Source organism: Rousettus aegyptiacus, unplaced genomic scaffold (assembly GCF_014176215.1).
Source record: "Rousettus aegyptiacus isolate mRouAeg1 unplaced genomic scaffold, mRouAeg1.p scaffold_m13_p_5, whole genome shotgun sequence".
In the NCBI taxonomy this organism is placed as follows: domain Eukaryota; kingdom Metazoa; phylum Chordata; class Mammalia; order Chiroptera; family Pteropodidae; genus Rousettus; species Rousettus aegyptiacus.
Genome location: NW_023416308.1, coordinates 36,147,996 through 36,163,701, shown reverse-complemented (window position 1 = coordinate 36,163,701; position 15,706 = coordinate 36,147,996). Strand labels below are relative to the sequence as shown.

At 33.2% G+C, this 15,706-nt stretch overlaps 1 protein-coding gene across 2 annotated transcripts in view; it reads right to left on the bottom strand.

The window, feature by feature from the left end:
• ARHGEF12 (Rho guanine nucleotide exchange factor 12) overlaps positions 1-15,706 on the bottom strand; it is a 130,451-nt gene that overhangs the window by 18,097 nt on the left and 96,648 nt on the right. For both annotated transcript variants that reach the window (XM_036221728.1, XM_036221729.1), the window contains 8 exons: positions 12,218-12,350; positions 11,883-11,918; positions 11,232-11,386; positions 10,114-10,260; positions 8,980-9,065; positions 5,973-6,098; positions 3,900-4,014; positions 2,409-2,509 (listed from right to left, as the gene is read on the bottom strand). In XM_036221728.1, coding sequence (XP_036077621.1) covers positions 2,409-2,509; positions 3,900-4,014; positions 5,973-6,098; positions 8,980-9,065; positions 10,114-10,260; positions 11,232-11,386; positions 11,883-11,918; positions 12,218-12,350 — 899 coding nt within the window. The remainder of the gene's footprint in view (positions 1-2,408; positions 2,510-3,899; positions 4,015-5,972; positions 6,099-8,979; positions 9,066-10,113; positions 10,261-11,231; positions 11,387-11,882; positions 11,919-12,217; positions 12,351-15,706) is intronic.

Genomic DNA, 15,706 nt, shown 5'->3' with positions numbered 1-15,706 from the left:
CTCATTCAAACGGTAACAATATAGTTATATACACATTTTTCTGTATATGTGTATCACTCATCAATACATATTGGAGATCACCCCACAGTAGCACATATAGAGAGAGCTCATTTTTTTTTTAATGGCTACATGATATTGAACTCTGTGAATGAACTATAGTTAACTATATATTAATGATGTATATGTAGGTTACTTCAAATCTTCTGTAACAAACAATACTGCAATAAAATGGCCTTAAACATATACTTTTGTACACATGTATAGATATATCTGTAGGATGTTTCTAGATCAAAAGGTATGTGTATTTTCCCCCAGGATTATAAAAATTTCCAAATACATAGAAAAGTATAATGAATACCTATATGCCCATCACTGACATTCTACGATTAACATCCACTGTATTGGTTTTCTGTTTTATCATATATCTATCCGTCTAGTCATCTATTTATCAATCTATTTTATAATGTGGATGCATTTCAAAATAAGTTAGACATAAGCACACTTTACCACAAAACATTTTAGCACGTGTAAAATTAATAAGAGTTCAATATTTGTTTATAGTTCTTTAAAGTAAAATTTGCATATCGTAAAATGCACATATTTTAAATACAGCTTTCCATGAATTTGTACAAAATTTGCATATGCCTGTGCAAACTCCTATCAAGATATAAAATATCACCATTACACTCATACTTTTTCCTAATTAATATATCTGTCCCCACATCCCCAGTGACAACCACTTTTCTAATTTCAATTTTTTTTCTCACTATAGATTAGTTTAGCCTGTTCTAGAAGTTTATATAAATAGAATTATATGTAAATACACTTTTGTATTTGGTTTCTTTTGTTTAGCATGTTTGTGAGATTCTTCTATGTTGTTTATATCAGTGGTTCATTCCTTTTTATTGCTGGTATTATTCTAGTTTATAATTATACCACATTTGGTTCATTTATAAATATTCTTGTACAAGTCTCTGGGCACATACTTTCTTTCTCTTGGGTAAATCACTAGGAACAGAACTGCTGGGTCAAAGGGCAGATGTATGAATACATGCATTTTTAATTTATATAAATACTGTCAAAATGTCCTCTGTGGTTTTATTGTTTTATACTCCGAACATTACACTTCAAAGATTTTCCTACAGCCTCACCAATAGACTTATTTCATTTTCAGTTCATAAGAAATTACATATAAGTCTGAGGATTCAATTAGCCTCTATATGCTCACAGTCGTATATTCTTATCTTTAGCAGTTTTTAGAAGTAGGTCCATGTGGTCAATTGCTTACTGTATACTTTTACCTGACATCCCAAACTGAACTCTTCACTTTCTCCACAAATGTGAGGCTTCTCCACTCACACTGTTCATCTAAATGTGCAAGCGAGAGACCTGGGATTTATTCCTGACATTACTTCTCTCTTCAAACCCTTCTCTAAATCGGTCACCAAGCCCTGTCAATTTACCTAATTCTAAATACTTTTTCAATTGTTGCACTTCTCTAAGCCAATGAGCATCAATTCTGGACCACTGCAAAAGACTACTAATGGAGCTCTTATCTCTTCAAACCATTCTCCATAGAGTAGATAAATAATACTTATAAACTGAAAAATCTGAACATGCCGTTCTCCTTCTTAAACGTCTATAATGAATTCCTATTGCTCTTAGAATAAAAACTCAAATCTTTAACATGGTCTACAGAGCCCTCTATGATTTGGCCCTAGACTACTGTATCTCATTTCGTACCACTATGCCTTTGCATTTAGGCATGATCCACACTAATCTTTCAGTTCCTCGAACAGATGATGCTTCTTTTTGACCCTGACCCCAAGACTTTTCTACATGTTGTTCCCTCTACCTGTAAGGTTGCCTCCTTCCACATTATTTTGTTTCATTTCCTTCAGGGCTTGGCTTAGATGTCAATTCTTCGAGGAAGCTTTCTCTGATGGCAACTACCTAACATCCTCAAACTAGATTCCCCCACCAGTTACACTTCTAGCACCCTGAAATTCTCCTTCAAAGTAGCTACCACAACTTACAGAAGAAAAATACTTGCACTATAATCTGTTCAATGCTCTTCTATCCTGCTGGAAAACAAGCTCAATGTGGGCAACTGTTGTACTTATATTTTTAACCACTACACTCAACACACAATAGATGCTCTACAAATATTTGTTGAATGAACGGATGAATGAATGAGCAAACAAGCAGCTTAGAGATGCTCAAAAAAGTCAAATATAACTCTGATGTTCTATTACAAATTGATATGGACACACCTACTATATGAATAGTTAAATATCCCACACTTCAATTATGTAACAACAGTTTCAATGATTATTTCACAGATTCTAGATAACACTAAGTTAATATTCTCACTGTCATCCTGTATCTTTTTGCCTTTCCCTTCTTACCTGCTTGTTTTCTGCCTCCTTGACAGCCTGATTTACATAATTTAAAATCTGACGACAGTGATCTGCAGCTTTTTTTACCTTCTCCCTTTCCATTGGCCACTCTAAATGAGAGAAATCCAAAATGTAAAATAGAGGAAGTCAGAAAGGAATATAAGTATATATGTAAATGAGATGCCATTTTATTTGATCAGCTGTAACACTACATTAAGACTTTAAATATTTATTTTTTAAAATTTTATATTAGTTTCAGGTACGCATTAGTGGTTAGACATTTATATAATTTATGAAGTGATACCCCCGATTAGTCTAGTACCCACCTCGCACTATATGTAGTTATTACAATATTATTGACTATATTCCTTGTGCTGTACTCTACATCCTGTGACTGTTTTGTAACTACTAATTTGTATTTCCTAATCCTTTCATCTTTTCCACCCAGCCCCCCAGCTCCCCCTCCCCATTGGCAATCACCAATTTGCTCTCTGTATCTATGAGTCTGTTTTCATTTAGTTTGTTTGTTTCTTTTGGTCCTTAGTTTCCACATATAAATGTAATCACTTGATATTTGTCTTTCTCTCTCTGACTTATTTCACTCAGCATAATACACTCTAGGTCTATCTATGTTGTTGCAAATGGTTAGATTTAATTTTTTTTATGCCTGAATAATATTCCATTACACATATGTACAATAACTTCTTTATCTAATTGTATACTGATGGGCACCCAGATTGCTACCATATCTTGGCTATTGTAAAAAGCACTGCAGTGAACACAGGGGTACATAAATCCAAATATAGTCCAATTATAATGAACCGATATATTAAAGTACAAAAATTAATGTGTATGAGTGTTTTCACATTCTCAGGCATAAGAAAAAGATTTGAGTGGGCAGAATTATTAATGAGAGCTGTGTATAACAGCCTAAAGCTCAATTGAGAAATTTAGATTCACTACATGTTATAAAACAAGGCATCTGTAATTATAATGCATCAGTAGGGCTTAATGAAAGTGCAGGTATTGATACAAAACATCTCTCCAACTTAGATTAAGCCTTCTTCAAAGGAAATATGATATATGCTATAGAGGAAACATTGGTAAACTTATTCTGTCAAGGTCCAGCCAACAAACGTTTTACACTTTATAAGCCAAAGGTCTTTGTCACAACTATTCGACACCACTGTTGTAGTACAAAAATAGTCAGAGACAATATTTCAAGAAATGAGCATGACTATATTCTAATAAACTTTACAAAAACAGGTGATGAGCTAGATTTGGTTAATAATTCATAGACTGCCAAACCCTGTGACAGACCTACTAATGGAATATATTAAATCAAGCATCCTGAAAAAGACTGGATTGAATTTTATTAAAAAGTCTGCTATACTATTTGGAAACCTCCAGGCACCAGCATGCTGTAAGAGATTACTTAGCAAAACACAGTTTCTGTTTTATTGTTCTGAAGCTTTTTTAATTTCAGTGAAAATGCTGTACCTGTGTATTTGGCAATATTATCCAACAGAAGAGGGTACTTGGTAAGCCTCTGCATTTGGGTAGGAATGATATCCTTCAGCTGCAGACGACGACACAGTGGATTACTCTCAGCATCCTAAATTTAAAGAGGAGAGAATTTATAATTATTGTTAGGACTATATCTGATACGTACCATATATTCACCATATAAATGTCTATAGCATCACAGTTCTGGTTATTAAAACAAGACTTAAAACATGCCAAGACTTATCATTGCCACTCTATACTCTGCTTTCTCTTTTAATCATGCAATGGGAGACAGGAGCCTTTAGCACTAAACCAATAGCTTTTTTCGTTATCTGTTTAGGCAAGGACTGAAAGCATCCATAATCAACTCTAAGAATTTCTTGCCATGTGGCCCATATAGGCAGTACAAGAAGGATGTTTGCTTTCTTCCAGGCCAGTAGGAATGCATCTCCCTGACAGAGATTACTCTGATTAAGTTAGACTCACCTAGGGCAGTCTTCTTCCTGATTAACTCAAAAGCCACCTGATAGTAACCTAATCATAGGAGTGATATTTCATGATGTTCCAGGTTCTGGCCACACTCAAGGGGAGAGAATTATACAGGGTGTGTAAAACAGAGAGTGGGAATTTTAGGGGCTATCTTAGAACTCTTCACCACACATAGCTGTGTTCATTCATATATTACCTGTGGCTGCTTTTGTACAAAACAGCAGAGTTTTATCTTCTTATAAAAGTGATACCCCTGATTAGTCTAGTAGATAAAAGTTTTATCTTCTTATATTCATAAAATATAGTTACATTTTTCTGTAATTGGCATTTCTACCAAAAGCAAGTTAGCTAATTTACTGGCTGCCATTCCAAGTAGCTATAATAAGCCACCAGTCTGGATATACCGGCTCGTCTATAACAGGGGCCTGCAAACTTATCAGTAAAGTAACAGTAAATATTTTAAGTTTTGCACGCCATATAGTCTGTCACAGCTACTCAACTGCTGTTTTGTACAAAAGCAGTCACAAGTAATATATGAATGAACACAGCTATGTGTGGTGAAGAGTTCTAAGATAGCCCCTAAAATTCCCACTCTCTGTTTTACACACCCTGTATAATTCTCTCCCCTTGAGTGTGGCCAGAACCTGGAACATCATGAAATATCACTTCAATGATTAGGTTACTATCAGGTGGCTTTTGAGTTAATCAGGAAGAAGACTGTCCTAGGTGAGTCTAACTTAATCAGAGCAATCTCTGTCAGGGAGATGCATTCCTACTGGCCTGGAAGAAAGCAAACATCCTTCTTGTACTGCCTATATGGGCCACATGGCAAAGAGATATGGGCGTTCTCTAGAAACCAAGAGAGCAGTTCACGGTCAACAGCAGCAAGAAGATAAGAATTTCGGTTATACATTTACAAGAAAATGAATTCTGCTAACAACCAGTGAGCTCAGATGATAACCCCAAGTCTCTGATGAGAACTGCAGCTCCATGACACCTTAATTCCAGCCTGGTGAAATCGTGAAGAGAAGGCCCAGTTAAACTATACTAATAAACTTACATGGTTTTAAGTTGCTATGATTGAGCTAATTTATTATACAGCAATGAAGAACTAATACACTGCTTTCCAATAAAACTTTATTTACAAAAACAGGTAGGTTAAGAGGCTTACTATGGCCTGTGGTTGTAGTTTACTGACCTCTGATCCATACCAATATATACCTCAATAAGAATGACTGCATTATATTCTTCCCGGGGCTTGATGCAAGTCTGTTCTCATGTTCGACGATGTTATTTTAATAGTGTACATGGGCCATTTCCGGTCAATATCTCGATGGCAATGGAGACTTCTATGTCAAGTATTTAATGGTTATATATATATATATATATATATAGTTTTTCATCATTCCAATACCATCTTTATACCCTCCAGTAATTTAAGAGAATATTTATGGTTTTAAAAAACAGTAACATAATTACAGTCCCTGTAAAAGACTTAGTCAGAATTCCTCTAGTTTATTCTATAATTGAAAAAAAATGGTGCTATTTTTTTTTCTTACAGGTATCACTCAAACTCACTTGCACAAAAGTTTGGAATCGAGAATCCTTTTTCTGACGAGATTTGATCATTTCTAGGGCAAAAGGTTGGTTACTACAAAAGGTAGCAGCAGCATGTTTCAACTTCTCTTCCCCTGGTCCACTGAACTGTGCCAAGAATGCAAACAACACAACAGAGAATGAGATAAATAGCTGATATAAAGCCAGGCAAAATGAGAGACAACCACAATCCTTTCAATATTCCAATAAGTATTCTCAAATGACAAGAAACAGAGAACTACATATATATGTAGAATATCAATGTTTCTCCATTAAACACGTCTAACATGGACATATCCAGACCTTTTCTGATTATATTCCAATGATTCCTTTTGCGCACAGCCTCCCACACTTATCACCTTTCATTCTATAACACTTCTAAGTTAGAAAGATTGACACTTGGTGAATATGAGACAAAAAACACTTAAAGACTGAGATTAAAATTTCACTTTTTTAGAATCTGACATCTTCGCAAAAATTACTCTCTTATTGCTCCAGGAAAAAAATTCCTAGGGATTCTAGCTTGCTTCCGTACTATGAAACTCAGGCCAGGTGAAAACTTTTTCGAGTTGCAATAAAATTACGTCACTGCTGCTTCACCTATGCAGAGGCTAGAGATCCATGCCTTGAATCTCTCTTTGGGCAAGATCCATGAACCTATGAACCTTTTCTGCTAAAAATTATACTCTTTACTGATATTTTTAATTTGTAAATTTAAGTTTGTACATCAAGATTTTAAAGTGTCTGATAAAACACCTAACAAGTGCTTCGCTCATAATAGGTACTCTTACAAGTGTAGCTCGAATTAATTATTCTTTGACCATCTTCATATTTGTAATAATTGCTTTAAAAAGGCTTACAAATAAGCTTATGTAATCTCCCCTTTAAAGCCATATTTTCAAAAGCTTGTACATGAAGATATTCTGAAAAAAGTCCTTCTGCAGTGCATTTGTAGATAAATTCGGAGTATTTTTTCAACTAGGACTCATACAAAGTGACATTTTAATAGGTTGCTACAATGTTGTATTCTTTCTATTATAAATATGACACACTCAACCTTAAAAGATAACTCTGGCAGTATTTCAGAATGTTAGTCAATAGAAAGTGCCACACAAATACTCACAGCAGCTGGGTTTACAAAAGAAAATAGTACCCCCGACTTCAAGCAGTTTTAAAGTAGTTTTGCAAGTAGCTTAAGTTTCCATAAGGTAATCTTAAGAGACCAATATCTGAAAAATATTCTCCAAAACTATTTCAAAAAAACAGAGTAAATATAAAGACCTATTTATGATTTTTGCTCTTACTATTTCTGGCCAAATTAACTCTTTGAACCTAACAGTTAATAACCAAACTGGTTACTACATTTCAATTTTTTTATAGGTATATCGCAATGGTTAAGAATACACTGCTTTTTACATGTACTAAAATAAAATTTTTTATCTCACTTTATTAACAGGTTTCCTCACTTTGTTTTACCATGTAATAGATTTATGTAGTCCAATGGACTATGATTAGAGGACCAGTTGCACCTCTGTACTTTTTAAATGATTAATCCCACTCAGACTAGGTTTAAACATTATTTATGCAAATGAAACTACTAGGAATCAAGACTGATATCTTAAGTCCATATGACTTACAACTTTTTAATCCACATTTGACATGAAAATTCAATCTATAGTATGCCATACTACAAATTTTCTTTTTCAAGTTTAGTGTGCTGCCGACTCAAAAGAACTCGGTTATAACTTCCACTGCTATACTGAGATCAAGAAAGAAAATGAGTCACACTGCCACTGAGTAGCCATAGAGCAGGCTGAATTTTTCAAGGAAGTTAAAGGTCCTTAATAACAATCATTGTAGAGTGGGCCTAGGGAGAAAATGCTTTGGAAAGTTGAGTTAATGTGAGATTAGAGACTGGGTTATGATTCTCTGATCCTGTTCTATAAGTCAAGTGGCTAAGAAGTATCTACTATTGGATTAGTAGATTACAGGTCATGATCTCACCATAAATGAAAGGAGTATGATAAAATATTGTTTCAGTCAACATTCTAGTACTTAATATTTTAAAAAAGATATCATTGTAGAATTATCAAAATCTTATGGCCTTTCCTCAAGCAGTCTACATATTAAAGTAAATTTCTGTGGTCATATCTAAATAGTTCCTGTTCAACCTGTGTTAAGATTTTGAGAACTTCATCATATTCTTTACTATTATTCACAGCCTTAACTATATTACTTTCTTTAAAAGTTAGAATCAAACCTCCTTCCCATAGGAAGACTTTCTGTATGTTCTAGTTTAGGCCTTCCTGCTACATATTCCCATAACAATCTGAACTCTCCCCTTTTATAACGCTCATCACATTTGAAATAACTAATGACAGTCATTCCACTGATCATAAGCTTCACTATGGCAGGAGCTATGTCTGTTTTAATTGCCACTATATCCCCCACACCTAGCACAGTGTTTTACACGTAAGTATATATTGTGGGGTATATATACTAACAAAGAGTCATACAGAAAGAAAAGCAGAATCTGACAAACTTCTATTATAGTCTCTGAGCTCTTTCCTTAATAATGTAAATTAGATTAAGTGATTTTCACTTTTCTAGTTTTGTGATCGCAGTTCTGGATCTACAATTATCTAATGTTGTATAGTATAATTTTGAGACCTGGAAAACAGATGATAGCTAAAATTCTACATGAGTTAAATTATTTTTATTAAGATCCATTTTACTTTATATTCTCTAAAACACAAAGAACTAGTACCTTTAATTTGATTTAAAAAAATTAAAAACACACAAAAACACTTAGTTTGAGCACTTATCAGAAGACATTACCAAGAGAATACACACTCTGGACTCCTTTTACCTTTATATTAGCTTTGCAAAATGAATGGGTTTGTACATTTAAAAAGGTTAATTACTTAATCTTGAGTCTGATCATCACCTGTCTATAAAAATATTAAAATAAAATAGCAAATTTCCTTACCCAGGTCAACAAATCTTCCCCAATTTGATCAATAACAGAGGTCTCATTCCTCTTTCGAACAGCCTTCATTTGCTCATTCAACCCAACTAAAAGGGAAAAATACCATGGAAAAAAAAAGCATATACTCATTTCAGGCTGAGTGAGTGGTAGTATCAAGAACTTAAATTTTCAAAAGAAGGATTATCCCAGTAGTATAGTTGCTTTAATTTTAAATATAAATCTGGACACAATTCTTATACATGTAGATATTTGTGAATTCTATCTGAAAAACAGGTGGCAAAGAATAAAACAATGTGGAAAATAGCATACTACATACAGGATATGCATATCGAATGCACATTTAACTTCAAGACTCAGTCTATACCTGTGCTTATAAAAAACTTAAATTTAAAAAGTTTCTGCCTACTGTTCCTTTCAAGTGTGTATGTTCACAGGCAATGGATATAATCAAGACTAAACTTTCAATGCATGCTGGAGAAACCTAAAATCACCCCCGAAGAGTAAAAGGCATCAATTTGGTTGGCACTGATAAAATCCTTGATGAAAGAAAGATTAAAATTAAGGGTTATGAAGAAATAATGACTAATAAAGAGAGGATCTGATACTACTGTCTGCCAAGTCCTAGGTGAGAACACCAGGGAAAGCCAGCAAGGTGTAATTTTTATATATTTACTCAAGTGTTCCAAGTAAAAAATAAAATAAAATAACTTAATTCCTGATAATAATCCCATCATTTCCAAATATACTTTCAGAGCTATTTTCAAAATATACTTATACATACATTATTATATGGGATATATATTTTTAAAAACATATATATTTTTAAAATTTCCTAGTTGATAGGAAATTTTCAAGAGTAACTTTGATAACTTATGATTTTCATCTTAGACACTGACATTAGAACCTACCTAAGTCTTGTGTTAACACTTTGTATATAAAAGACTGGTATGGGGTAGGAAGTAGGGTACAATTCAAAGTTCCAATCATTTCTTTATGTTATGTGCTCATATATAATTATATAATTTCAGGAATGCTAACATGGATACATTTACAAGATTTTAGTGTTATGGTACCTTCACAATCTTTTATCTATTGGGAATGTTAGGGACAAAGTTCAGAGTCAAATTCTCTTACTGTGAAGTTGAAGAATATCTTCCAAGTTTGAAAAAATTTTCCGTAGTTCTGAAGGTGACAGAATTCCTTCTCTAGATACTCGCTGATAGAACACTTGATCAAGAACCTTCAGTGTTCGAACATGAGCTCTTTCAGTGTAAAACAATTCTAATCAGAAAAAAAGGAAATATAAAATTTTGCTTTAATACTTTAAATAATTCCATGAGGCCAATGGCTTTAGCTGAAATTAAGTAGCAAAAAATTATAATTATTTATAGTTTAGAAAAGATGTATCTCTGAAGTCATTTTCTTGATTCCATAGAACTCTCCCACCTATTGGCTCTCAGAGTTTAATACTGGCCAATGAAAAACATCACTCAAAACTGTTTTGTACTTAAAAGTTAACAGTGTACTCCAAAACTCATCTATCTTTTTACAATCATGCCCACCAATCACAACTACAACTGTAAGCCCAAGCATCATATAGCTCTTAAACTGAATGCTCTTCAGAAATAACAGTACTTAATTTGCCTATAAACCTTTAATTCTGAGGCCAGACTTGTAATTTCACTGTCTCAGTGTTATCAGGGACAGGAAGGATATTTATTCCAATCACAGCCTAGAAATGATAGAGGGCATGGCATCCATGTCATATCTCTGTACATCCATGTTTGAGTAAAATAAAGAATATGTATGAATTATGATAAAAGAAGACCTGACCTGGATTCTCATTTTCTCCCTATCACTTATCAGCTGTATGATCTTAACTAATTCAACCAATCAGCTTGAGTCTTAGCAGTCTCATTTATAATCTGTACACAAAATTAAACTTAGCCTGAAAGTAAAGATATGGGGCAAATGTTTTTTCAATACCTTTCAAGTTTAAGGCCTATAATGCTATGAATCTTAAATATCCTTTTAAATTAAATTATTACCATTTCCTTTTAAATTATCAGTAAGAACCATAAAATCACTTGCATTATTTGGGTTGGAAAGTTCAAGAATCATCTATTTAGCTTAATTTCCCCAATGTTTAAAGAAGGCAAGTGGAAAATTTGAAGCAAACACCAAGGCTCAGAATTTTTTTCTCTAATAAAACTCAATATATGTAAAAAACAAAAATAACTAATTAAACTCACCATTAATTACTTCCTGTCTTTTGATCTCACAAGGTTTCAGTCTCAATAACACTTCTCGACTAACAAGCTGTTGCCAGTTGGGTGGATCTGTCTCTAAGTCATTTTCAAATTGTTCATCTTCACTTTGACTTTCTCCAAAAGCCAGACTGTCGAACCTAATTTTTTTAAAAAATAATAATATTTGAGGACATCAGATGGACAATGCAAAATAACTAAGTTTTACATTATGATAAATCAGTCAGATTTCTGAGTTATTGCTTAGCACAGAGCCTAAAACAATACTTGCTCTTAGAAATATTTTACATGTGATACACATATCTCTATCTTTCGAGTGATTTATTAAGAACTTTCTTTTATACTATCCAAGATTTTTGTACAGTATATTTTTAAACTTAAAAATTTTTCCAATTATAGTGGACATATAATATTTGTTACAAGACTTCTGTTCAACTAGTCTTAAGGTGGTTCTAAATGATGCTTGTTCTATAATTTAGTTCTAATTTGATGTGGTTGTGGGAGGAGATAAGCACAGCATTTACCTACTTTGCCATCTTGACCAAAGTTTCTTTTCCTTTTAAATTAGGACTTTGAGGAGGGGGTATGTATTTCTTAAAATATGCCTCTATCGAAAGCTACTTTAGGATTACTTACTTTCGAAAGGCCTTTGGTGTCCCATGCTCAGTCATCCTAAAACAACGGAGAATAAAGAGTAAACATAAAAACAGTATAGTAATTGAGAAATTTTTGACAGAGATACTCAAAACTGGGTTAACTACAATGGCTGATCATTCTTCTGCATATTTTAAGATTTAAGATCAAATAAATTGAAAAAATTTCAGTCACCTATTTAATATTTACTACCAATATAAGTTCTGATTCCTTCCCCAAAAACCACATGTGGGAAAACCCACAAAGTATAGCAATACTATACAATCAAAAACTTTAAGCAGTGTTCAAAATCTAAACCTAAGTTACCACTGAATTACCTTTCTACTTCCCATTCCTCCTCCTGCACTTGATCTAATGGAGGAGGTAGAAAATCGAAGATGGTATTGGAAGTACGAGGTGTGCCATCTAAGGAGTCTCCAGATGCTGATGTTTCTCCAACTTGCTTTGATCCTGAAAAGAGAAGTCAGACATTCGATTGGTGGTGTTAATACTTAATAAAGATGATAATTACAAAAGAGGAAATTGGTCTCAAAAGAGCTTCAACCCAATCTACAGCCATTCATATTTAAATAACTGGGGGTTAGCCAGAATCAAATTTCTAATATGTAAAACTTTAAAATGCACTAAAAAGTAAACAGGGAAATCATTTTTAAACAACTTTTAAAAACCGACATAAGAGATGCCAACAACTCAGAACGGTGTACGATGAGAAGAAACATTCTCACCTTATCCTTTTTACCTCAATCTTTTTCATTCAAATTTTAGTTACTATGGTGATCCAGCAATAAATAATAACCTCATAGTTCTTTTTCTTGATTTGTTATCTTTAGGTAATACCTAAGTTTCCCCCCCTCCTCTGAGGATATTGCTCATTTATGCTTCCCACCTTCACTTCTCATTTTTTCCCTAGTGTTTAATAACTGTATTATTACTATTAGTTGGGTTAATTGGTTATTACCTAAGTTGAAACAATATAATTATATCTGTATTTTTGTTCCATCAAGGAGCTCGAATCTTAACTCTCTTCTATGTCAGATTAGGTATTTAATGCACATATCCTTCCTTGTAATTATATTTCTTTCCCTCTACCTTCATTTCTTTCAACTACAGTTTTACTTACAACATTAAAAGTTTTTTGCCTTTCCATTCTGATATGAAGGCACAACTAAATATTCTGTGCTTTGCCTAATAGGCTGATTCTAAGTCTGAAAACCAACAGAATGCTTACATTGTCATATACGATATACGACATACATATACATACTATTTCTGCCAGGTTAAGAGGTATGCTAGTTAGAACTATACTTCATTTTCTACCAATGATGTAATTCCTGAACCACTTAAAACAGAATGTTTGTTATATTAAAGACATACTTTCCATCAATTACTTTATGATTGTTACTTTTTATTTTGCTTCATGTTTAAAATCATAACTTTCTAAATGATACTGCCTCTCCATTTCCTCTACTGATGTTTTGTGAGAGACAGATGCCAGACCTCTGTAGTGGTTCTCTCTATATAATTCTTGTCTCTCCAATTTCTATGTGATATTTCTGATATACATTCTGAAATATTTCCTTGACTTCATTTTTAGGGACTATTTTTTTCTTTAAATACTGGCAGTTATAGCAGTTTGAAAATAATGTCCACAAACTTTTTTTTTATTATTACTATCAAAAAATATAATTTTATCAAGTCTCAAATTTTTCCATTTGCTCCTTCATAATAATGCTTCAAATTGCATTTTGCTTATTCCCTATGTTCTTGTGTTGCAATTTGGAACAGATGATCCCTTGGCCTGTGACACAATTATCCTAGAACTGCCCTTCACTACTTTCCTGGGTAGTTTCCATCGTTTCCTGGATTCTAGGACATTTTCTTTCTTAAAATTTTCTCTCATTTTATTGGAGTGATATATTCAAATAATTTTCAATAAAAGGTACTTTTCAGTTAAACTCTGAATTCTAGCACACCTGAAAATGTCTTACATCTTTCATCATATTTGATGGATAGTTTGGATGAATACAGAATTCTAAGTTTAACATCATTTTTTTTCAGCAAGTTGAAGGCATTGCTCCTTTGTTTTCAAGTACTTGGTGTTATAATGAGAAATGTGATGCAGCATAATCCCCATTTTCTTTCTCTTAATCATTTTTAGGATTCTTTTTCTTGATCTCTGGTGCATCGAAATTTCTAAAGACCTTTCAGGTATAGATCTTTTATTTTTATTACTATCACTGTAGTTAGTTCCCAGTGAGCTTTCTTTCTACCTAAAGATGTGTATTCTCTTTTAACTCTGGGAAGCTTTCTTAAGTCATTTCTCTATCTGTCTCTCCTCAATTTTTCCTCTACTGATGTTTTGTAAAGAGACAGATGTTGAACCTCTCTAGTGGTTCTCTACATAATTCTTATCTCCAATTTTATGTGATATTTCTGATATACATTCTGAAATATTTCCTTGACTTTATTTTTTTCTTTAAATATTAGCAATTATAGCAGTTTGAAAATGTCTACAAATTCTTTGATACTCCTCTCTAAAGGGGTGGAGACTAATTCTTTTCTTCTTGAGTGTGGCTAGATCTAGTGACTTGCTAAAGTGACAGCGTGCACCAACAGACACTAAGTTAAAAAAGGCATTGGGGCTTCTGCCCATGTGGTAAGGAATTGAGGCTTCCAGCAAGGAACTAAGATATTTTTGTTATCAGCCACTTTGTGTGAAAGTAGGTCTCTTATATTCAGTTAAGCTTTTAAATGACTGGTCGACATTTTGTCAGCACCAAGCCTAAGTTGCTTCAAGTTTTTCACACTCCGAAAATGTGAGATAATAAATGTTTTCTGTGTTAAGCTTTAAGTTTTGAGGTAATTAATTACACAACAATTGATAACCAATATGACATTATAGTACCATATGTAGTAGTTTTTAAAAGTTTTTTTTTTTTTGGTCTTGGAACACTTCTTTTTCATAGCATCCTATTCTTGTTTTATAGATATAATAACTTCTTTATTTTCCCAAGTATACAATTTAACTTAAGACAGTTGTTTTTTTGTTTGTTTGTTTGTTTTTAAGTTCCTGTCTATTATCAAAATAATTTTTTTCTGCTAGGGGTAGTTTTTCTATTCATTTTGTGTTCTCTTTTCCATGCTACTATTTAAAATGCTTGACATTATGTATATTACCTTAGATCTTGACTCTAACAAGCATATTTTGCCAGAGTGAGTAATCCTATTCATATTTAAGAACACAAGACTAGGTAGATGATTTGGCTTTTTTTTTTTTTTTTTTTTTTTTTTGCTGTTACATGGATGTAGGTCCATTTCAGTTTGAAGCTCTCGGCGCACGGTGAGTCCCTTTTAGGCTCCTGAATGTTAGAACTCCAGGGTATAATACTGTGGAGAACTTAACTATCCTTACATAATTCTTTCAACTTCCCTAAAAAAGAGCAGACTTGTTTTTTCCTGATACGTAAATGACAGACTACTATATTCGACAATACAAGAGTCAGAAACTGCTGACATAACTTTTGATTACAGACCTTCAATTAATACATCATTTTCAGTTTTACTTCTTACTCATGTACTCCATGACACATGCCAACTCTGAGCCTAAAGTCTCTCCAGGGTTCTAACGGGTAGACTGGCACCTTGGTCTTCTTAAAGAAATTATGGTCTCCAGTTTCTTCTATGTTGTTTTACCTATCAAACCACTCTTCTTTCAATCTCCAGAAAATTTGTTGCAGTCTTATTTGTTGATAACATTTTCTCTTCCTCTACTTCCTTTCTCTTTATGATTTTTATTTATTTGCTAT